At 44.7% G+C, this 25,171-nt stretch overlaps 1 protein-coding gene across 1 annotated transcript in view; it reads left to right on the forward strand.

The window, feature by feature from the left end:
* Positions 1-25,171, forward strand: part of REPS2 (RALBP1 associated Eps domain containing 2) — a 127,874-nt gene that overhangs the window by 36,118 nt on the left and 66,585 nt on the right. The window contains exons 2-6 of the mRNA XM_015417585.1: positions 5,461-5,584; positions 11,741-11,889; positions 14,707-14,833; positions 17,412-17,509; positions 20,225-20,363. Of these exons, the coding sequence (XP_015273071.1) occupies positions 5,461-5,584; positions 11,741-11,889; positions 14,707-14,833; positions 17,412-17,509; positions 20,225-20,363 (637 nt within the window). The remainder of the gene's footprint in view (positions 1-5,460; positions 5,585-11,740; positions 11,890-14,706; positions 14,834-17,411; positions 17,510-20,224; positions 20,364-25,171) is intronic.

The following is a 25,171-nucleotide window of genomic DNA, read 5'->3' on the forward strand; positions in this document are numbered from 1 at the left end:
TTGGTCTGTTTGTTGGGTCTGTGTTTTTATGCTGGGCTGGATTTTTATGCTGGGGTTTAATTAATACCTTTTAATGTTTTATTATTTTTATTTTGGAAGCTCTGTCAGGCAGGTTCTTGAAGGGGCAGCATAAACATTTTCTAAACAAATAAATAAAATAAATATTAATAATTAGCAGACGCTGTGTCTTGGAATCTATGTTTCATAAGCTATGAAGGACAAGGATCTAATTGTAATAATGACATTGAGTGCCTCAGTTGGGAAATTGTCTGTCAGTCTTGGAAAGAAGCTAGTCATGTCTGTAAAACTTCAGAAAAGAGTGCTGACTTGGAGCTGGATTATCCAGTCAGCAGATTGTGTCATAAAACTCTTCTGGACTGCTCCCATTCATAAAGCAAGTGGTTGGGGGTCACAGGTTTGAATTCCTGACCTCTAGAAAACCAGTAGTTTGTTGAAGGAGGAGGCTTTCCCCTGATATTTAATTAATTGCTTTAAAATGTTCATATTCTGCTTTTCTACAATGCCAAATATGGCTAGTGGTCCATTGATAAGGATTTCTTAGTTCAAATATGCTCCCCCAGCACTTGCATTCTGCAGTTGTATATACACCACATGATGATATGGTTGCGCCACAGGGGAGGGGCCATGCCTCTGTGGCAGAGCATTTGCTTGGCAGGCAGAAAGTCCCAGATTCAACCCCTGGCATTTTCGATAAAATAATCTGGCAATAAGTGATGTGGAAGACCTCTGTATAAGACCTGGAGAGCCCCTGGCAGTCTGAGTAAACAATACTGAGTCTGATGGACCAAGGGTCTGATTCAGTATAAGGCAGCTTCATGGGTTCATCTAGGCTTGCCAAGTCCCCCCGGGGGGTGGGGAAACCCCCGCCCCAGAGGCCCGTTCCCTGCTGCCAGTGGATCGGGCCCTGGGGGGAACCCCACCCCCCAAAGTACGCGACGTGCACGTCACCCGGAAGTGACGCGACCACGCCGGGCACGCTGGGGGCGGGGCCACGGTCATCCGAGGGAAAACTCTATGGTTTTCCTTCGGATGGTCGTGGCCCCGCCCCCAGCGTGCCCGGCGTGGTCGTGTCACTTCTGGGTGACGGGGTTGCGGCGCGCGCGCGCTCCAGGAACAAGTCGGGAGCCCCCCGCTCCAGCAGCAGGTAAGACTTGGCAACCCTAGGTTCATCTGCTGTTTGTGTAGAACAGTTCTGAGGTAATTTCATGTTTGAACATTTAAGTGTCATTTCAAGATTCCTTTGGTGTCTTTCATCTTCAGTGTATGCACCTTTATATGCCTGCCTAATTAATCTTTTCAAACTCCACACAAATTAATAATGAGTAAGGAAGTGGGCAAGAGGAAGACAACTTCCAGAGATTTGTTGCTCATAAAGTACAAAGGATCTCTGCGACACAAGCAGGGATTGAAAATCCTTTATGCGTATTAAATGTAGATGAGATGATGGAGTAAACGAGTACCCAGTACAATCTATTACCATTTCATTTGAGGATGAGGCAGAACTTCTCAGGTTTCTCATGCAGAATTGATTAGGGTAATCAGCCCTTTCTCACTTCAGAGAACACTGCTCCTAGGGCACTCCAGGGCTTTCTTTCACACCAGTGGGGTTTAGCAGGGAAATGGAATCCCCTAGGCCAATTTTGCCAGCAGTAATAGTCCACCCAATGTCTACCTGCCCCCAAAGTAGCTCTGCGGATGAGGAGGTTGGGACATATAGATGATAACTTTCCACACTTTGGTTCTGGACCTGCAATTAAATACAATAAAGCAAAGGATTTTAGCCAAGCTTTCTAGCTACAGCTGAAGCAAGGCTAATGAGCTAGAGTAGAAAGAAGTACTCACAGAAATTGGGCAGATTTTGTTTCTTTCTAAACAGCCAGGTAACTTGTAACTGTCAAGTTAATAATTTGTCTAGTGCACTGGAATTGGCATTCTGACTTTTGGGACTAAACATTGTGGTCTGTTTATCTCCGCAGTGTTTACTTCAGCAGTTGCAAAAGTTACTGAGAAGCAATTCCTTCCTGATATTTTTCAAGGTGACTTTTCTTAAAGGTGCTTTAACTTGTTTGCCAGATCCCTAGTCCATCTGTTAATGCAGAACCTGTAACAGTGCTGGCATTTTTAACATTACTATCAATAGAGGTTATGAGGTAAGCCAATCAGAAGCTTTGCATGTGGTTCAAAAACATGTTGTGAGATGAGTACAAAAACTCTGTTACCTAATAGGTAGAAGACAAGACAGCAGTAGCAAGCATCACAGTCTGTCCACTATTATGCTCCCTTACTGTCTGGAAAACTCTGTAATGGGGCACCGGGTCAGTTTATTTATGGCAGAGTTGAAATACTTTCATTTAGTTCATTATGGCTGCGGTCACACGGAACATTAGCCACGCTACAGAGACGGAAGATAGGTGGATTTTCCGGGTGCGATCACAGCGCCACATCTGGGAAGCGTAGAGCTCCCGTGGCGAACCCGAGGCTTCCTGCCGAAGATGTGGGGTAAAAAACTAGTACCTCCGATGTACTAGTTTTCGGAAACTGCGGGGCAAGGGCAGGCGTCTGATCGCGTTTCTGGTGGTAGGTTGTAGCATCCGGTGCCCGCCCATGTCTCGTCGCTAAAAGGTTTTTTTTTTCAATTCTCCATGGGATGCGCACAAGCACCCAACAGTGCATGCGCACAATTCGTTTAAAAACAAACAACACAGCCCCCTCCTCTTTTCCGTACCCCCCCACTCCTGGCTTGGCCTGCTCGAGAGGAACTCTCTGCACCGGGCGGCAGAGGGGGAGGTGCAGGGGGGCGTGGAGGGAGGGTGGCCTGGCTGAAGCTCCTGCTGGAGGGGACCGGACGGAGGACACAGTTTGCATTCCTCTGCAGCCCTGGAAGGGGTTAAACCCACGGAGCCTTTTGTTTGAGAGGCCGCTTCTTTGCTGTGCTGCAGGATTGTCCTGTGATCAGCATCTCCCCCCTAACCACGGGACCTCGACGGGACCTTGATGGGACATCTGATCACGCAGCCGCACGTTATTTTGCTCAGGGGCAAACAGCCACGCTTCCCCCCACATTTTCCTGCCCGTGTGACCGGGGCCATTGAATACCTTTGTTTCCTACAAGATAGATTCAGGTGGGTAGCTGTATTGGTCTGAAGCAGCAGAACAAGGTTTAAGTCAAGTGGCCTTTAAGACCAACAAAGCTTTATTCAAGGTATAAGCATTCGTGTGTGCGCACTTATCTGAAGAAGTATGCATGGACACGTGTCGCGCTCCTCCTTTCTCCGCGGAGTGGCGCCTCCTATAGCCGTGTTGTCGTGTTAGGTGACGAGCATTGGCTGGACAGGCAGTCCGAGGGTAGGCGGGTTTCCAAAGGGGGTGGGAGAGGATGGCCTCAGACCGGCAGGGGACGGGGTTCAAAGCACCCCAAGCATCCCTCTGCCCACACACTATGATGGTAGTGCCTCCGTTCTCTCTCTGGTCCTCGTATCGCAGCGTGCTTCTTCCTCCACGGCCCTCTCTCCTTTCCTCCTTTTTATTCCCCTCGCCCTACTCCCGGGACTGCCCCTCCGCCCCCTTGGCCTGGGCCCCGCCCCTCTTTATAAACATAGACGCCGGTAGGGCATTCCCTGGATGGGCGTGTGCACGCCTCCGCCGGCTCTGGCGGCCTCTGTGCCGCGCTGCCGCCCTGCTGCTCCAGCCTCTCGAGACTTGTTCCCTGCCTGCTGGTCCTGCCATCCTCTTCCCTGCTGTAGCCCCGCGCGCCCTGGTCTCGTCTTCTGGCGCGGCCGGAGCTGTGTGCCTCCCTCGCCAGCTGGTCGGGTCATTCCCTCTCCATGGGTCGGGTTCACATCGGTAAGACTGGTCGCGGGGGGAAGGTCGTTGGGGTTTCTGGGGTCTGGCGCTCATGGCCCCTGATCCCCGGAGCGGGACAGCACGATACCTTGAATAAAACTTTGTTGGTCTTAAAGGTGCCACTGGACTCAAACTTTGTTCTTTAATTTCCTACAAGCAGACTTTTTAAGTGAATAAAACCATGTCTTTGAAAACATTTCATTCATTCCAAAAGAAAAGAAAAATATTTCACAGGATTTTTCCGTGTTCTCCAAAATTTCCCAGTTTTCCCATCAGAATCTTTTTTAATCCTTGGGGTAGAACCCCATTGTTTCTGAATTTTTCAGGCTCCCTGTCAGCCTTCACACCTTTATAATATTTCTGTTTTAAGCAGTCAGTTCTTGGTGATAATCACAGAAAGCAGCTGAGGATCTTGTTTGGTTGAAGAGTCCATATCTTGACCAGAACCTACAGAGAAATTGAATTAATACCATGTTTTTAGTGAGTTGCCTTGTGTATGCTTGTACTCCGTAGGCTTTTGGAGGAAGAATGGTGGGGTTCTGAAAAGCTGGGGGGGGGAGGTACCTCTTAGAAGTTGTGCTTTTTTAGAAGATAATGAAGTACTTCTTGTTCTGCTCTTGAGAACACATTTTATTCCAGCCTACATTGAGTGTAGAGTCGCCAGGTTTGGGTTGGAAAATACCTGGAGACTTTGGGGATGGATCCAGGAGAGGGTGGGGGTTTGGGGAGAGGAGGGGCCTCAGCCTGGTACAATGCCACAGAGTCCACCCTCCAAAGCAGCCATTATCTCCAGGGGAGCTGATCTCTGTCAGCTGAAGATCAGTTGTAAAAGCGGGGGATCTCCAGGCCCCACTTAGAGGCTAGCAACCCTAATTGAGTGAGAGAAGGCATTTAGATAACTCTGTACTTGTTTTTGTTGGTGGTTGCTTCTTCTTCCATTTAACTGTCCCACATGCCCCAGTTGGTACCAGTTCAGATCCCCCCCCCCCCCCCAAATTATGGGAAATTGTTCTCTTTGAGAATGGGGAAAAGAACTGAAATGTATAAAGAGACAGAACAAAGTTTTGAGTCCAGTGGCATCTTTAAGACCAACAAAGTTTAATTCTGGGCATAAGCTTTAATGTGCACACTTCATGGACATGAAAGATTATACCCAGAATTAACCTGTGTTGGCCTTAAAGGTGCCACTAGACTCATACTTTGTTGCTTCAGGCCAACATGGCTTTTTTGTTGTTGTTGTTCAGTCGCACAGTCGAGTCCAACTGTTTGTGACCCAACACAGCTACCCATCTGAATCTATCTTTGTGTAAATAGACATTATGTGCAGTGGAATCTAATGTAGGAGCATGTATATAGGGAGGATGGGGGGTATGGGGAAATGATCCTGGAGTGGAATGTTTTCTGTGTCACAGCCTCTTTGAGGAGGAAGGGGTGGGCCAGCTGTCTGCAATGGAAGTTCCTCTAAAGTGTAATAAAACTGGAGTTGATATTTATTCCATAACATACATCTTCATTACTTCAAGAATTTAATAATTTTTTTGAAATTGAAAGCATGAAGCATTTTAATGATGTGGCCTTCATCTCTCTTTTCTCCAGATTACAGAATTGTGTGGTGCTAAACGTGTTGGATATTTTGGGCGTGCTCAGTTTTATGTTGCCTTGAAGCTCATTGCAGCTGCACAGTCTGGTATCCCTGTACGAATAGAGAGCATTCAGAATGGTAGGTAACTTGCTAGGCTTGATTGATTGCTAAGTAATGATTTTGTGTTTGATCCAAACTCATTGCATGGCTATATCCTATCAGAGATGATAATTGTTATATGATGTGAAGTGGTTGTAAAAGTAACTAGAATGCATTTGCAGGCCACTTTGTCTAAGGCATGGGATACTGTTACTGCATCTGTAAGTATACAGAAGTAATCTTTAACCATGGTTTGTTGTCATAGTTGAGTACTCTATCTGAATAATTAAACCAGTGGTTCTCAGACTGTGGGTTGTGGTTCAAAAATAGGTTACAACTCTTTCACAGATGGGTCACAGGAATGGACAGGTTGGCTGGGTATAGAGACTCTGGGCTTTTCTCCACCCAACTGTGGGGAAAAGAAGGACAGAGATGCAGTGTGTCTTCCTTTTCCTTGTGGCCTCGTTCATTCTGTAAGAGAGGAATATTAAAGTTCAGCTTGCTAGCTGCTGCATGCAAGGTAAACATTCCACACATAAGTTCTCTGACCAAAGTCAGAGGCCCTTGAAGCAATGGGCATAGCCTGTGTCCCTTCCCTACTGGAAACTACATTGGTAGCAGTTGGATACAAGCTGAGCTCTGGCATGTAGAGCTACCAGAAGGTTCTCCACAGGGGCTTATGTCATGAGTCAGCCAGGGCTCAGTGTTCGCAAGGACCCATCAGGAGAAGAGGACTCCTGAGGAGAAGTGGAGCCCCATGTAGCCAGCCTTGAGTTAACAGAAGCTGACCAGTGGGAAAATGAGCTGCAGGCTTGTCAGTATTCACAGCCAACAACTGGTGCAGAGCCACCAACACCCTCCAGCTCTGATTCAGCAGGTGAACTTCAGTTGGCCATTCCCAGCACACAAATATAACTTACACCCTTAGAGTGCCGCAGACAGAGGCTGAGAACAGAGCTACAGACAAGATGGAAAAGTGCACACCTCCTGACTCAACGCCAGCTGCTTGCTAATAATGAAGATAAGTAGTTGCAGGATTGCTTCTGAGCAACTGGTTGCAAGCATGACCCTTAGGTGTGGAGCTATAAAACCAGCCAAGAGAGGTTGTTAGGTTTTTCCTGACTTCTTGACCTCTGACCTTGGACTGAATGACTCTCCTTTGCCTGACTTCTGACACCTGATACTAAATACTACAAGAAGAAGAGGAGGAGATTGGGTTTATACTCTGCCCTTCACTACCCAAAGTAGCCTCAGAGTAGTTTACAATCTCCCTGGGGCTGAGTGAGCTCTTTCAAGAACTTCTTGTGAGAGAACAGCTCTAAAATAATTGACCCAAGGTCACACCAGCAGCTGCATGTGGAGGAGTGAGGAATCAAACCCTGTTCTCCCAAATTAGAGTCCACGCTCCTAACCTCTACACCAAACCAGCTCATTGCTGGCTGCAGGAATTGCAGCTATACTTAGTGGCAAATTTGGGTTTGTCTCTGCATATTATGAAGAATGACTGTAAATTCTCCATACAGCCTGTTGTTCAGTATTGCTATGTATTTATAAATATGAAAAAAGAAAAAATGTATTCTGTGTTAATTGATGTGAGATTATTGTATTTTTAGGGACATGGGAACTAGTGTGGGGTTTCTTTTGGATGCTTACTTTTAACGTCAGAGTAAATTTATGAGGGTCTGTCTTTTAAAAGTTTGAGAATCACTGACCTGAACCATAGTTGAAGATAAACTTGCAAACAAACATGTAAATCTGTGCTTTGAAGACAGTTTGCAGGCCTTGTTCCATATACATCAAGCAAAATAATAGTTAAGGCAGTTTCCCCATCCCTGTAGTACCTTTGCTAGAAAGGTAACATAGAGATTTCACTGGTTTCTTATGCTGGGGCCATGTTGAATAATATACAAACCTTTTATTACTGCTTTTTAAAATTCTAATCACAGCTGTGTGTGTGTATGTAAATGAAGAAGTTTTCATTTGGTCTTTTAGCTCCAGTCTTCTTTCTCAGCAGGTTGGAGTAACCCTCAAGCTGGAGTCAGTGTTATATCAATATTCAGTAGAAATTCACAGTAGACAGCATTGGAAGGAAAGGAAGCTACAGCAATTCCAGTTTGGGAATAAGTCCCATTCTCATTTGCTAAGTAGTCATGAATACATTTCAGTTGCAGGTGGAGCTTCATGTACTTGAATGTTCTTACATTAAAAAAAAATTAACAGAGAGCAGGGAAAATCAGGGAGCAGGATTCTAGCCTAGCCATCTCTCTGGCATCCCCGTCTTCTGTGAGCAGGAACTGGTATGTAAGAAGAGCACTCAGTCATGTGAGCCCCCACCTGCAATCTAAGGTGCTGTAGGCATGCATTGTTAGGGCAAGATGATGCCAGTTGTCCTGTAGCCTGCCACCACAGGAATCCTGTAGTATCTCTGTAAGAATCAATACCACTTAATTCTCATCATGGCCCCATCTGTGGATACTTAAATCCATGGCCTGGAGCCATGAATAGACAAGACAGATCTTTCTACAAACCTGAGAAAAGCTCCAAGCTTTCAGAAATGCAAACCTGAAATCTAAAATAAATGCATTGGGGTTTTACCCCCCCCCCCCAAATAATAGAAGCAGTACCTGTACTTTTAATAAATTAATGCTCTCTAAGTTCTCAGTGGCTATTATAGGGGTTGCTAATGAACCATAACAATATTGTCAGCCTTCAAAACCTTGGTTTCCATCAGTAAAAGGCAGGAAAGGGCTTTTCAGTCTACCTCTGCTCCCCTCCATCCCGCTCTGGAGGGAGGACTCATTGAGCCAGGTCCAGCAGGAACCACCAGGCAACTTCCTGCATTGCAATTTGTGCAGCTCACCCAGGTACACAGGTGCTGTGACTTGATGCCACCCAACTTGCTTGGTCTCAGTAGCAAACTCCTCATAACTTGCACAGCTTGGCTAGGCTGTCCAGTGGCCAATATACAACTCACTTGAGCAACTTGCTATGCCATGACGTTTTTGCTAGGGAGCGGTTGCCAGAGTGAGGGAAAGATTAGAACCAGTATGGTGTAGTGGTTAGAGGGTCAGACTAGGATCTGAGAAGACCCTCTCTGCCTTCCTGGGTGACCTTGGCCAGTCATTCTTCCTCAGCCTAATCTACCTCATGGATTGTGCTGAGGATAACAGGGAGGAGAATGATGTAAGCTGCTTTCAGTCCCCATTGGGGAGAAGGGTGAGGTATAAATGAAATAAATAAAGTTAAAGACTAGGTAAGGGGAGAGCGGTTAAGACGCTGAACTGCAGGCTGTGGAAGGTCAGTAGTTCAACAGTTCAAGACCCGGGTGCCGCAAGACGGGGTGAGCTCCTGTCTCTAGTTCCAGCTCCTGCCAACCTAGCAGTTCGAAAGCAAGAAATTGCAAGTAGATAAATAGGTACCACTTCGGTGGGAAGGTAACAGCGTTCCGTGCGCCTTGGTGTTTAGTCATGCCGGCCACATGACCACGGAAACGTCTTCGGACAGCGCTGGCTCTTCGGCTTGGAAACGGAGATGAGCACCGCAACCCTAGAGTCGGATTCGACTGGCTTTCGAGCAAGGGAACCTTTACCTTTTTAAGGGGAGAGAAGTAAAAGAAAGGTTGGGTGATTAGTGGGAAGGAAGCAGGGGAAAGGATATGGACTACCAGGAAGAAAGAGAAAAAAGAAATAGTGTAGGAAAGGAGACACAGGGAAAATGAAGTACTTGAGGGTTCCCCATTTAATAATCCATAGATCTCCTCTTCCCAGAACTCCGTCTGCCCACAATCCAAGTCTTGCTTTACCTCACTTTATCTCCTGTCCGACCTCTTTCCTTTCTGTGTGCATAGAGGAAAAGGAGGCAGTACCGTTTTATCTTGCCTAAGGTGACAAACTAAAGTAACATGAGCTGGCTCTGGTTCTTATCTGGTCTTATTTTCATTCCCAGCTACCAATATAGTTTCTTTCACCTACTGTACCCCCTAGCGGCAGCTGCCATTGACCATAACTTGTATCACCGTCTCACTCCACTGAATAATGTAAGAACTGGAAAATATTAAAAGTACAGAATAGATTTTTTTTAATGGAACAAAAGTCACACCAGAGAAGAAGCTTGGATTTTGGATAACATAAACACCTCTAGGCAGATGTTTGCAGTGCTGGTCTATTTATTAAAAGACAATGGAATAGACCCAGAAAAGAAATACCCTGTTCTTGCCCATTTTAAAACTGCATCTACCCAGTAATTTTTCATGTGATTTTTCTGAAATGTGGACTCCTTGTTTAACCCCTCATCCAAGAGATCTGTCATGATTTTTTTATAATATTAATTTTTATAGGGAATAGATGTTTTGTGGTTTGAACAGAGAATATGAGTTGTATCTTAGCGACACGGCTTCTCCTGTGGCTTTGTAATGCACTGGCTTCTTCTTACGCTATAATTTATGCCTTTGTCCTTTACAAAACCAGTGTTCGTTTATCTGGTGAGCTTCACCATGTTTTCTTCATGTATTCTTATTTTATACATTGGCTTTAAATATATGTTACATTTCCTACAGGAAAGCTGGAAGGAAGCCAAGGATAAAATCTCTGGCTTTTTGCATCGGGGATAGTATATTGGAATCTATGTTTCCCAAATTCTTTTTTATGTGTTATACGTTTATATTACTAAGAGATTTTTATTTTGCAGTGGCATCTGGTGCCTACAAAATGTAATGGAGCACCCATTACATTTGCTCACATTCATGGGTTAAATCTGGCTTTAGCCCCACTCCTCAATACACCAGGTCACACCAGGAAAATCCAGTTACTGATTCTTTTTATAGTACTGTAGTGCTGTGATTGCTGAATATTGAACTATGTGTCCCCTTTCCAGTGGGGATCCAGAGTGGTTTACAATAAGGAATACAATGCAAACAAACATGGGATGGGGTGGATGGCTTTCAGATCTCTCTCTGCCCACCATGGCTGGTTCCAGATGCTGGGGGAGGGGCTGGGCAGAGAGTTCCCAGGGGCCTCCTTCCCACCCACCCACTCACACATTTGTCTCACTACCTGCCTGTGCATCTCTCCTTCCCCCGCTGACAAGCCCTCCTATCGCCCATGCTCACAGCCATCTGCACTGCCTGCAGCCCTTTCCCTGATGGCACTGGGCAGTGTATGCAGCTGGACTCAGGGGTGGCAAAGCACTCAGAAGCGAGCAGGCTGGGAAATGGCATGTTGCAGGTCGGCTGCTGTGGGCCCTTCCAGAAGACCTGGACCCTGGCAGCTCCCCCACCTTGGGATATACTCGTGCCAATTCTGCTGCCTGCTGGTCTTCCTCCCTGTTCCAGGCCAAGAGCCCTTTTGCTTGCACTAGTGGCCCACTTCAGGCTTAAAAATGAAGACGGGGAAGAGCAGGGACTCAGCTACAAGGTATTTATGGCAGCTGGATGATATTCTAAAACCTTTTCCCTTTTCCAAATGCATCCACTTTGGCTTGACATAGTCTGCCTAATAATACCTTTCAGTTTCCATGGTGCAATAATTAGACATTATCTGGCCCAGTTGTATCTATGACATCTAATAAGAGCAATTCAACGTGCTGAGGTGGAGGAGGCCACTCCCTAATTATTTCGGAGAGTTTATTATTATGCACTCAACAGAGATGGGGTTTCTACTTTTTGATTGTCTACTTCCTTTAATCTGTTGCCAGGGGTGATCTTTTGTGGGAAGTCTTCACTATCTCCTCCTGGGAGCCACTGAAAAGATCTCTGGGTGTTGGGTGGGTTGTGTACAGTACCTTGGAAAACTCCGGCATGTGACTTCTGAACAAAATTTCCGCTCCCCCTAGGACCTTTGGGTGGCAAGAGGGCTTACTCATGGGTAAATACTTGCTTTAAGGCAAGTATCAGGCACTGAATGTTAACTGAAGAATCCGTCTCCTCTTTGTACTGTTCTAGTTAACAGGCTGCTTTGGGATTGTACGCATGTCAGCTGTCTAGGTGATGCAGAAAGACCTTATCAGTTTTGAAACCCTCTGCATAAATTGGTGATTGAGACCCAAGAGCAATTTTTAAAATGTGTGTGTGTGAATTGATAAAAATTCTATTTCTCCTAGAGAAATAAAAATAATTCTAAATGTTGCTTACATTTGAAGTTTAAGATTTTTAAAATGTTCATGGTTTAATTGTAATAACCTTTATTTTGGTTATTGAAGAATTACCCTTGCCTCGATTTATGGCCCTGAAAATTGATAATGAACAGAAATACAGTCATCCTGCGGAAGCACATGGAGCTAAATTTCAGATATCACATGCGACAGTTGAAAAAAACTCTTTCAGAAGATTGGAGGAAGGGGACAAACAGGTAAAGTCCCTTTTGCAGTGCTGATGTATTCTTGTGTTGTAATAAAATGCTAGATTATGATTTTATAAACAGAAACTACACCTCTGGTAAGTGGTTTAATTATCAGAAGCATGGGAAGTAGCACTGATCAGTGTAATAGTAGGTTGGCAGTACAATTGCAGTCCCTCCCCGTCACCTCCAGTATGTCACCAACTGCTCTGCCTGTTAGATTACTTGTTTGAACGGTATAACATCCACTTTTATTCCCTTTTGAAAATTGTTATTGGACCCTGGCCTGAATAGCCCAGGCAAGCCTGATCTTGTCAGATCTTGGAAGCTAAACAGAGTCAACTCTGGCAGGTATTTGGATGGGAGACCTCCTTGGAATACCAGAGGCAGAAGGCGGGGGTAGGCTTTATTCAGCCTCTTCTCTGAATATCCTCCAGGCCCCCAGTAGGGGTCAGTCACCAGAGGTCACCGTGACTTCCAGGTGCACACACACTCACACACACTCACATGCACACATGTGAAATAAAAAAAATACCCCTCCCAAAAAAAGGAAAAAGGAAATCGTTATTGGGCCTCCTAGCAAACACATTATTGTTGTAATATTTTTCAGTGGCCCAGAGCCAGTTAGCCCAGGCAGAGGTGAAATTTACAGGAGTCCCAGATTTCAAAACTATTTCTTGTGGGGCGCTGCCAGTGCGAAGCGGCTGATAGTTATGTAGTTTTCTGTATATGTATAAGCAACTATGTAGCAAACTGCTTGAAACATCACAGGGATGGAAACAGTTGTAGATCAGTTGTATGTGAGTGTGAAGTAACTCTCTGTATTGTTTGGGTATATTTTTAATTTTAAAAAAATCATATATGCAACAACACTAAATAAAATTCATGAGCAAACTATTTAAAAAGGTTGAAACTGTACATCAGTTTAGCATGCCAAAATCCAACAAGCAAGGGATCATCTTTCCACAAACCTCCTCTAAAAACTGCTCTATTTCTTTGAACTCTATAAAAAATATTTTAGTTTGGTCAGAGAGCCAGTGTGGTGTAGTGGTTAAGAACAGCAGACTCTAGTCTAAAGAACTAGGCTTGATTCCCCACTTCGCCACATGAAACCTGCTGGGTGACCTTGAGCCAGTCACAGAACTCACAAGGTGCCTGCAGTGGGAGAGGAAGGGAAAGGAGATTGCAAGCTGCTTTGAGACTCCTTAAGGTAGAGAAAAGCAAGGTATAAAAACCTACTCTTCTTCTTTATTTTCCAGACAAGTGTAACCATTCAGAGATAGTTGGAAGATTAATCTTTTGTCTGCAATGGCTTATTTGAAGCAGTCAGTAAACACAGTACTAACTCAAGATCCAGATTCTTCACCATGTCTTTTGGACAGTTTTATCCACACCAAAGTAAACTGTTCTTTTCATGTACTGTGTTGGTGTTGTTAAATCAGCCAAGCCATGTCGGTAAACCATTCCCATTAACAGCTTGGCTCATTAAATTGCTTTCAGGCAGATTTTTTAAAGTGACTACCAATGTTCCCTCTAAGCTGTGGAGTCTTGTGAGCAAAAATCCTACTTTGTGAGCTCCTGGCATTAAAATTGTGAGCGAGTGATTGTGCTGCTGCATAAATTAGCTTGCTCTGGAGCCATCCTTCCTGAGCCGAGAAAAAAATGTGTGAGCTGGAGGCTAAAATACTGTGAGCCAGCTCACACTAACTCAGCTTAGAGGGAACACTGGTTGACTACCCATGCACTTCCTTGGGCTGTGAATGGTGCCTTTGTGTAAAGATTAAGAAGTACATCAATTCTGAACACAGCTTGAAAATGCTGGAATATTTTTTGAAATCTATCATTTATGAACATTATAGTTTAGATTTTGAATTTAATGTCTGAAGGCTATAGATCAGGGGTTCTATAGGGTGCCTGCCGACACCTTTCTTGGAACCTAAGAAGTGTTTTTAGAAGGCAGTGGGGCCAAGTGGAGATCTTGCCCACCTGGGCCTCTGATGGGCCACTTAAGATCTGATTGGCTACTCAGATTAAAATAACATTTCAGCGGCAGCTGCCACAACAGTGTTTGCTTTATTCTCTCTCACCCCTCTTTCCTAATGTATTTTCTAATTACCCCCCCTTCTCCCCTGCACTTGGGCTGCTTCTCTCTGTGTGGTTCATCTCCTGTGGCAGCCGTTTTGTGGCTGAGCCCACTGCCCCATTTCACAATTCCAAAGGTGCCCACAGGCTCAAAAAGGTTGGGGGCCTCTGCTTGAGATGGTTTCCTACTGTGCTTTTTATCATGTCATATATCAAGTGCAATTAACAGCTACCAAATACTGTGAGATATAAATACTGTTCCATATCACCTGTCAAATACAATCAAAAGCTGCTGCATTATTGTAAGCTAGCCATCAGTTATGAGGTACAGAATCAGTTATTGCTGCATGTCAGACAGCAGCATCAAATGTTGATTGTTCAGCAAATATACAGTATAAACAAGCTGAGCAGAATTTATACGGGCAAACTGAGACCTAATTTCTGATGCATTTTACATAAAATCACTCTGGCGTGGATCCAAACCAGAATTTCTGCAGGAACAAGGATTTCCACTTCTCTTTCCTGCCACAGCCTGAACTGCTCCCCTGGAATTCTGTTCCTGGGGATCCCCTGTCTTGCCACAGGAACTGGTTTGGGGGGGGACATTTCATGCTGCTGCAGGAGATGGGAAATGAGAAATGCAGGTGGAAATCCTTGTCAACTGTGGGAACACTAGCCTGGGCCCAAGCCTGTGACTCTAGACCAGCCAGAATCCTGTAATCATTCCCTGATCCTTTCATTTCGAAGCAAGATGCAAAGTCTCCTCCTCTGTCTCCCATTGGTTCACCACCTGCTTCTCCATCAAGCTACCAGAGAATCCCCCTGAGTTATGGGTATGGCATACTGAGGAGTGGGCTTGAACAGCAGCACGGAGGTAAGATGAGATCTAATCACAAGAGTGATTAAGGAATGATCCTGACAATTTCCTATCTTAATCATGTCCTCCTTTTAGAAACTGACTCGGCCTTCCTGCTTTCTCATTATTCAGTCTTTTCTTCCCAAGAGTTAGTTTGAATTACTACGGGCATCTGCTTACAGGCTAATGCTCTTAGCCTTTTTCATTATAGAACGAGTTGACGTTCATGCCTTTTCCACTAGTTTTAGAAAATATTCATTACCATGGAAAACTATGACTGACTAAGGCCTGCATGGTCTTTTAATATAAATTCTCTTTGGTATTCCTGATGTCAGATGATTTTGTTTCTCAGTTCTCTTTTAATATTATAGAATCTTCAAGGATTTGTCCTTATATATTTATCTGATGAACGTTATCCTTTTGGGCTCCTTACCATTGTAATCCTATATAATCTTTTGTCCAAAAAATAGTACCACATCCACCCCATTGTATCAAGAGAGATTAGTTTTTATTGTGATACAAGACCAGAGTTGCCAAATCTGGGTTGGGAAATTCTGGGTGATTTGGGGAGGGAGGACAGGGTTTGGGGACGGGAGGGACCTCCGCAGGGCATCATGCCATAGAGTCCACCCTCCAAAGCAGCCATTTTCACTCCCTTTTGAGCTTTGACTCTCAGAAGCTTATTCCCCCCCCCCAAAAAAAAATCTGGACTTGAATCTAGCTCTCCAACTGCCGACCAACATGGCTCTCCCCTGAAACTGCCAATATGTGTGTCTCTAAGTTTTTTGGGCAGAAATCCTTATCAGTACCTGCCATCTGAGGTCCTCCACTAGAACTAGATTAATCTGTTGCACTTGAGGCACTCACTGTATGTTCAGCTGAGGAGAGCTATGGCTTCTATCCAAGAAGTACCCTGAGCTGCTGCTCACGCATGTATTGCGGCAGTATGGGTTATGCTGTGAGCTGGTTTCAGCGCTTTTGTAGATGCTGCTTGATAAGAAACAACAGTCTGCAAAACTAATTTGATGATAGCTCATGACAGGTATTTATGTATGTATGTATTTATTTATTTATTTTATATCCCGCCCTCCCCAAACGGGCTCAGGGCGGCTAACAAAAGAGGCATATGCCATAATTGAACAGAATAAAACAATCCCTCCCACCAAAGTGCCGGTGCTCTTGATATTAGTTCTTATCGGTCCAAGATGGGGTTCCATTGACCGGCCTAACCCGTCAGCCTAAGTTCAGGAATCTATTACTATCGTCCCTTCATGACCAGTTCTTCAGGTCATCTGGTCGTCTTCCCAGGGCCAGCTCACATCCAGATTGAATCCACCGTCGGATTCGTGTACTCATATGGAACTTGTGTACTCATACTCAAGTTATTGTCCACATACAACATTTATTTTAACATATTTTGACAATATTGTTAATTATAAAGCACACGTTGAATAAGGTACCTTCAATGCACTTTAGCAGTTGTTTGCGACTGAATTTTCCTGAGTGCAACAGGAAAACCCTGTTGCAAATAATAGCTAAAGTGCATTATCCATCATGTGTGGAAGTATTGTTTCACAGATGACTCCTAACTGTTTTTATTTATAAATACTGAATTTTAGCTGTGTGGAATCAAATTCCTGTGCAGTCTCTAAATAGTGAATTTGTCCTCATTAAAGCTGTCCTTGATATCAGCATTTCTTTCAGAATGGCATTTGCTTCTTTTTCAGCATTAGCAAACTTGGAGAAAAGTGGGGCTTTAGATACTATATATTTTAAGGCATTTATATCATCTTTCAGTGAAGCTCAAAGATGGTGCTGCTTTGTGCTATACTTTTATTATAACTTTTAGATTAGAGTCCAGTAGCACCTTGGAGACCAACAAGGATTTCATGGTATCAGTTTTTTAGCATCAAAGCTCCCTTAGTCAGACACGAGTAGAGTAGAAATGGAGATCTCTGTCCTTTTATCCTCAAGTGGTTAAGATGCTGAACTGCAGGCTGTCAAAGGTCAGTAGTTCAGCAGTTCGAGACCCGGGTGCCGCATGATGGAGTGAGCTCCCATCTCTAGTTCCAGCTCCTGCCAACCTAGCAGTTCAAAAGCAAGAAATTGCAAGTAGATGAATAGGTACCACTTCAGTGGGAAGGTAACAGCGTTCCGTGCGCCTTGGTGTTTAGTCATGCCGGCCACATGACCACGGAAACGTCTTCGGACAGCGCTGGCTCTTCGGCTTTGAAACGGAGATGAGCACCGCAACCCTAGAGTCGGATTCGACTGGCTTTCGAGCAAGGGAACCTTTACCTTTACCTTTACTGTAGCATGCTAGGTACGTGATCACCATTTATAGCTGTGCAGTGGAATGAACTTGTGCTGGCATTCTCACTCTAGACAACAAGTTCAGATGTAGTAAAGTGAGAACTGGGTTTTAATTGGTAAAGAAAGGAACTGTAATAATACAGTGACCTTTCTTGATAGAGAGGGTTATAATTTGACTTTGTTTTGATATGAGGCTGAAAGGAAATAGGTCTGTTTTTAATTTCTGCTTTGGTCTTGTACAACTTTGGCAGATATTCTGACACGTTTCCTTAATCTCGTTTAGGTCCCTATGAAATTAGACATTCTACGCACCAACAAGAAGGACCAACATCAGGGAATTATGGGTCCAAATCAGTGCCAGCACATTCTTCTCTCATACGGGTAATACATTCCATGGGGAAAGTAAAACTATTTAAATGGAACACTATTTAAATGCACTGGCTAAAATAATTGTTGATGTAGAATATGTTGAACTATACATGACAGAATACTGAATGAAGTCCTGAACAGTACAAGTATCCAGTAGCTAGAACAATAGTGTGCATTAGGAAACTGCCATAGACTAACAGGAATATAAATTTTATTCCTTCTAAGTGTTACATATTTTTTTCCTATGGAAAAATAATATTTCCAAGTATGTAATACATTTAGGAGAGTTAAGAGGCTAAAGAATGTATGAACGTTGGCCAGAGGGCATACAGCTGCTTTGGTGTCCTGACTTGCGTGTGTATTTTGAATGGGTCAGAAATGAACAGTTGACAATATTCCTTACGAATGACATGGACAACTGTGTAAAGTAGGACCCAACAAGTCACTGTCTTTCTTGGGCATGTATATTTAATAGGGGAACTTAACAGCAAAGTACTATTTTGCACGTTTTGCTTTCCCGGGGTCTGCCCACCTTGAAAATGAATGCTCCAAACCTATGTGGCCTAACTCTCCATCATCTTCAATTTGTGTATGTGAGAGGGAGTGTCATGGGGCAGAGCATCTCTCTGGCTGGATATTCCCCTCCCCGCCTTGGTTTATGAGGTCTCAAGGCTGATCCAGACACCTGTTTCCGAGGTGGTAAACTGCTTGTGATGACCTTGCCACCTCAGTTTCCAGCATAAAGTTCTGTTTTATGTATGTTTGGCTTTCCTGCCGTTAGCAAGTTAAATGTAATAAACTCCCAAGTAAATAATAGTAAAAAATGAATTACTTTTGTTTCTGAATAGAGAAATCTTGTATTATGAAAATAGTTATTGTGGGATCCAGCAAGTTAAGTGAAGGGGAGTTCTGAACTGCAGTTGACAGTGTATAGGATTTTGTTCAGCTCTTCAGTTTCTAAAACATGTTATAAATCCAGGGGTCTTTTGGGGCCAGAGCGGGCCGGAGCACTGCTCCAGGAGTCCAGGAGTGGGCACAAATGGCGGTGGCGGCAAGCCCCGCCCCCAGCTCCCTGCCCCCGAGCTCCTTCTGCCTAGAGCCGCGCCGCTGCTGCTGCGCGATCTCTCCATTCTATTCTATTGGCCGTAGAATAGAATGGAGAGATCGCCCCGCCGCTTTGATTCCCCCCCCAACTGCCTTGGCAGGCTGGCTGGAGAAGCAAAAAGGGGGGGGGTGTCTTCACTTGGCAGGCCAGCTGGGGAAGCAAAAAACGGGGGAGGGGGGGGTCTTCAAAAGCCTCCCCTTTCCCAGCTGGCCTGCCAAGGCGGGCTGGGGGGGGGAAGCAAAGAGAGAAGGCATTTAAAGTTTAAACCCCGTCTCTCTGGAATCGCACCGCAACTTGGGAAGGGAAAGGGAGGCTTTTGAAGATGCCTCCCTCCCTTTTTGCTTCCCCTTCTGACATCACTTCTGGTGATGTCAGGGTGTGTGGCATATGCTAATGAGCTATTATGCTAATAGCTCATTAGGTATGCTAATGGCGGTGCTCTATTTCTACAAAATGACCCCTGATTAAATCAATTTCAAGTGTGTTAAATGTCTGTAAAATAATTTTGGTAATGTGTGGATTTATAAAATTTAGTTTCATGTATGCAGAGCTTCTTACATTTCTGTGAGTCAAGGGATTTGTTTGCAAGACCAACAATTATGAAGTACTGTTAACATTTGCCTTTCCTTGCTGTATAGAAATATTAATTTCTATGGGTTTCATGCCTCCCTTTGAATGTTCTATAGGTTTCATGTTCCCCCTTGGAATGTATCTTGCTGACCCCCTGTTGTTCTGATTTCCTATGCAAGCCAGATGGCTGACCATTTGGTCGTTTGCCCGCCATAAAGATTCCTTTACTTGCTGGCAGAGGCCAGAAACATGCAAACAGACACGTAGGCCCAAAGATGGGTTGGGCTCTGGGATCATCTTACTGATCCCTTGCAGGAGAGCTCTGTTTTTCCCTTGCTCTCTCTCTTCTGTTCCTGTGATCTCGACTGTGTGCCTGTCCATCTGGGATGCTATGCTACCATGTGGCTCCTAACAGAGACAAAGGATTTCTTTGGAGCTGAGCACATGGCTACATGCTTGCACAAAGATGGGACCTAATTGGACTTTATACTGAGACTTCTTGACTATGGATCATCCTGGTAACTATGCAGATCTCTAATGTTTAGTTAGGGCCAAGGGCCATAAGTTTTGTTACTTTGTAATCCTGAGTAGTCTGATGCAAGTCTGTGCTAAATAAACTTTATTCTTGCTTTTAAGTATTGTCTGTTGGATGGTAACTGACTCCAAGCCTTTTTCCTGTTGCCTGAAACTGCTCACCACATTACGCTACCTTGCTAAGAGTGTTCTTGTAATAAGTCCCAGAGGCCAGTTAAGAGTCTGAACCTTGCTTTTGAACTGGAAGGGGACTATAGTTGAAAAGGTTCTGGTGGCTGTGTCTGTAAATCCAGAGAGCCTATCTCTCTTGGGTTCTTGTGTAATTCATCGTTCCAGTAAAGAATTCTTTCCCCTCCCATTCCTGGACTGGTCTGGGGGGAGAGAGAACCTTTACAGTTGCCCATTTATTTTAAAAGGAATTTCAGAGTAAGAATTGAACAGTTTCTAATTCTTTGAAGTTCAGAAATCTCAGTGTTTTCCCTACCTTTCCAAATGATACTCTGCCCATTTTTTGGAAGTCTTTTTCAGTAGAGAGAGAACCACAGGACAGTGGTAGTAATTACCCAGATGACCCCTGGAGGATAACGGAGGAACAACGCGAGTATTACATCAACCAGTTCAAGTTCCTACAACCTGACTTGAACTCTTTCATTTCAGGTATGTTCGTTGTATGCACACCAAGGAACTGTGAACTGAAAGTCCTAGAAGGAAAAAAAACCCACACAAAGAACAAGTTTAATGGAAATGTCTTGAGGTTTTGTGTGTATTATACTGACAAGTTTTGTTTCCTTATTATGTGGGTTATTTTATGTGTTTAAATGCATGCTCAATATGTAACAGTAGGTTGGATCCTTTTCTTCCCTGCTTGGAAGGGAGTTTCTGCTTGCAAAACTGACAGTTTTCACTGATTTTTGATCCCCACATTATATCTGAGGGTCAACTTAATCCTAGGAGGAAAGAGGAAGAAAAGAGGAAATATCCATACTGTGGAACTATGCTTATGGGCCTTAGGTTATAACCCAAGAAATACCGGACATGATCCAACCAAAGTTTAAATACCACTGAGTTCAATGTAAGAAATTTAAAAATAGGCTGAACTCCCTGTATTAATGACTATAGTTTAAAAAAATGCAATCTTCTGCAGACTTAGTCCAGTCTAAATCCACTGATTTCACTGTAAATTGCTTAGCATGGTCGAATCGTGCCCATAAGAAACACACAAGTATAGAAAACATGCTACATAAATTACAATAATTGTTTAATTATATAATCTGGGTTTATAGCATATTTTCATCACATGGAATAATGTAAAATTGTTTAGGTTTCCCTGTACAATGTTTCTGTTTTGCTCATTCAGTGTACTTACGATTCAAACACTTGATCTCCAGGCACTTTATCGCCTTCTAGGCTAATACCACTAAAGTGGCCAAGCATCTATGGGCCAGTACAGATATGCCTCTTTATTAGACTGTTTTGTTTTCTGGCAAGGAAAAGAGGGATGCCTCTTCAAGGGGAAGCAGGTGGAAGTTAAAAGTATCTCTTTCCTTGCTAGAAATGTGTGTTAAGACAAGGGCTGGAACCTAAAGGCTGGCGGGGGGCTTCAATACCTATGGCAATTCATTAAAAATTTAATGTGCAAACCATATTCCTCTCTGCCCTTCATCTGACCATTTCTGCAGGCTTCTCCATGTGGTAACCATACTGCCACAAGCCCAACAGTATACTTTTTTGCTTAGCTGGGAAACTTAGAAGGAGTCCTGCTGGATCACACCATTGGTCCATTTAGTCCAGCATTCTGTTTCACACAGAGGACAACTTGCTCTGATGCAGTCTCCTCACACTGGTATTCAGAGTTTAGCTGCCTCTGTGTGTGAAGATTCTCTTATGTCACCATGGCTTCTAACCCATATCATTGGTGCTTGTGTCCATCACTGCATTCACTGGCAGTGAATTCCACAGGTTAATTACTTAGTTAATAAAGAAGTATTTCCTTTCATTCCTCCTAAACCTATTGCCCACCAACTTTATTTGGTGGTGCTAATATCTAGTGTTACAGAAGAGGGGGGAAAGGCTCTCTTTATCCACATTTCACACCCCATGCATAACTTCGTAATCTTCTACAATGTTCCTCTTCTTTTCTTCACTAAACTGAGAAGCCCCTTTAGCCATTCCTCATGTTAAAGGTGTTCTAGCCTCTTAGCACTTTTTCCTGCACTGCAGTATCCTTTTGAGACACGGTGATCAGAACTGCACACAGTGTTCCAAATGAAGCTGTGTCATAGCTCTATACAAGGGCATTACAATACTGGCAGTTTCATTCCTGATAAAGGAGTTTGCTTTTTGCACTGCTACATTTTCATTGAGCTGTCCACTATAACCTGAAGATCTCTTTCAGTCTCAGCCAGTTCAGACACCATCAGCAGATATCTAAAGGTAGGATTTTTTCGTTCTAGTGTTCATCACTAGGGGTGTGCAAAAAAAAAAATGCCGGTATTTTTCAGCTTCGGGTAAATAAGACCCAAAAAACATTGGTAAATGCTGAATTTCCCCAGTCCAGTACCGGTAAAGTACTAGGATCGGGGAAATATTCGGTATTGCCAAATATATTCGGTTCTGATGTACTCCTCCAGAGGGACAGGAGGCATGTTAAAATGCCTTCTTTCCCTCTGGTAGCCCCTACAGATTTCCTTGTCAATTTCACTCACCGCCAGTCAGCTGTAGCAAGAGAGGAGGAGGAGATTGGATTTATACCCCGCCCTTCACTCAGAGTCTCAGAGCGGCTTACAAACTCCTTTCTCTTCCCCTCCCTAGAACAGACACCCTGTGAGGTAGTTGGGGCTGAGAGAGCTCTTTCAAGAACTGCCCTTTCACGAACAGCTCTGACAGAACTATGGCTTGCCCAGGTGTCCCAGATTAGAGTCCGCGCACTTAACCGCTACACCAAGCTGACATGGGGTAGCTGGAGAAGGGCAGGCAGGGAGCCCAGGCATGTTTAAAATGCCTTTCTTTCCAGGAGGGAAAGAATGGCATTTAAACATCCCCCCTACTTTCCTTCCCCTCCCCGAGTTTCTCTCCAAAAGTGGAGAGGCTCAGGTAAGGAAGGGGGCATGTCTGCATGCCTGCCCTTCCATTCCCTTCCCCTGCCAACCCACCACAGTGAGCTGGCTGAGGAAGCAAAGGGCAGGCATGCAGACATGCCTGGGTTCCCTGCCTGATCTTCTCCAGTTGCTCCGCAGCCGTGGGGAGAAGAAGAGGCACAGAACCCAGGCATGTTTAGAATGCCTTTCTTTCCCTCCCCGAGAGGCATTTAAACCCAACAGCTGACTGGTGGCTCAGGCTGTTAGGTTTAAATGAGACCTTCTTTTTGGTATAGTGAAATGAACCCCCCCCAAAAAAGCTGGATAATATCAGCTTTTTCAGGTTCAGCTATACCGGCAAGGTATTTTTCGGGTATGTTTACGTTTCGGCTATTGCTGAATGCACACCCCTATTCATCACTGTACACTTACCAACACTGAACTTTTGCCATGTTGTTGGCTACTCACCCAGTTTAGAGAGAGATCCTGCTGTTCTTCACAATCCGCCTTGGTTTTCACCATCCTGAATAATTTGGTATCTTCTGCAAACCTGTCCACTGCACTGCTCACCGCCTCCCAATTTCTAATCATTTATGAACAAATTTAATGGCACCATACCCAATCCTTGTGAGACTCCACTACTGACTTCTCTCCATTACAAGAACTAACCATTTATTCTACCTCTCTGCTTCCTGTTGTTCAACCAATTTTCAATCCATAAGAGGACCTGTCTTCTTCTGCCATCACTGCTAAGTTTTTTCAGAGGTCTTTGGTGGGGTACCTTGTCAAAAGCCGTTTCAAGGTCCAAGTACATAATGACTCCCAGATCACCCTTATCCACGAGCTTCTTAACCTGCTCAAAGAACTGCAACATTTGTTGATGCAAGATTTCCATTTATAGAAGACAGGTTTACTATTGCCTCAGCAGCCTTTTTAATCAATATGCCTTAATGAGCAGGAAGCTGCAAAGACTTGTGGGTAGAATTTTCTTCTATCCCAGTATTTTTTCTTTCCCCTCCTTGAAAGCCCCCATAGCCTCTCCCCCTTTCCTGCTTTGTCTCCTTCCCATCCATCAGCCAACCTACCTATATCTTCCGTTTTCTGCCCTTCCATACCCCAGCAGCCTCTATGTGGGGAAAGTATGGTTTGGTTGCATGGTCCCAGTTGCAAGTGCGGACCCAGTTGAACAGTAGGGAACCTGCAAGGACTTGCAAAGGGCACCTACTTTCCCCTGTCTCAACCTCTCCACATCATTTCCTCTTCCCCTCCTCCTGGCAATCCCCGTGTCTTCATCATTCTATGTCTCCTTCTCTCCTTCCCACCTACCCACCAATCTTTTATCTGCTCCTCCATCTTCAGCTATATGTATTATTAATTTACTCCATTTATATGCAATTTTTCTCCTCATTGGGGACTCCAAGCACCTTACTTCATTCTCCTCTCATCCATTTTATCATCAGAAGAACTCTAAGAGCAAGCTCAGACTGAGTGAAAAACTTTGGGGAAGGGCCCCTCCCCCAGACCGCACTGGTCACACCCCTGAGAGAGAGAGGCAGAAGAGAGGAAGAGGTTGTTTGATTGACCCTGCCTCTCCCTCCCAAAGCTGATATGGAAGGAGGGAAGAAGAGGCAGCCTGCCTAACCAATTGGCCAGGTGTTGCTTTCCTTCCCTTAAGCAGCTCTCGCGCAGGCTGTGCACTGCTTCCCTAATCTCAGCTGGGCACCTCCCTCATCTTGTGAGGGCTCGGGTGGACTGAACCAGGTGCCACCCTCTGCCTTCCCTTCCCTTTCGTGGGGCTTGACCAGGCGGGGTTGGGCACTGCCCTCTGCCTTGCATGGGGTTTGGCCAGGCGTTCCCCTCTGCCCACCTCACAACAGGCCAGGTACTAGCTCTGCCCTTGCTCAGTTGCACTATCGCCACAACCGACAGAAGGTGGGAGTTACTTCACCTGATTTCTCTTCCTCAGTGCAGGCTCCCACACTGTGTGGAATTTTGTCCACAGTATTCTCCCAAACCCCAGCATCAACTTTTTGAAGATTGCAGGGAGAAGGGGTAAGTGGTAGAGATCCACAATGGCTAGTGTTGCCAGGTCCTGCCTGCAGCCAGCGGGGGGCTCCTGGGTCCATTCCAGGTTCTTCAGGTCATCACGTTGCCAACATCAGTGGGGTGATGCTCTTTTGGGGGGGCAAAACTTTATGGTTTGTAGGCGATTTTACCATAGAGCTTTGCCCAAAAACTAGAGCATCGCTGCATGATGTCAGCAACATGGTGATGTCATCACATCGCCTTTTGGGCCAGTTAGGGGTGGGGTTCCCCCACTGCCGCTGCCAGGGTCTGGCAACCCTAACAATTGCTCTCCACTTGCAATTATGCTTACAGTTTGTAGGA

The sequence above is a fragment of the Gekko japonicus genome, unplaced genomic scaffold (genome assembly GCF_001447785.1).
Source record: "Gekko japonicus isolate JY-2015 unplaced genomic scaffold, Gekko_japonicus_V1.1 scaffold18, whole genome shotgun sequence".
NCBI lineage: Eukaryota > Metazoa > Chordata > Lepidosauria > Squamata > Gekkonidae > Gekko > Gekko japonicus.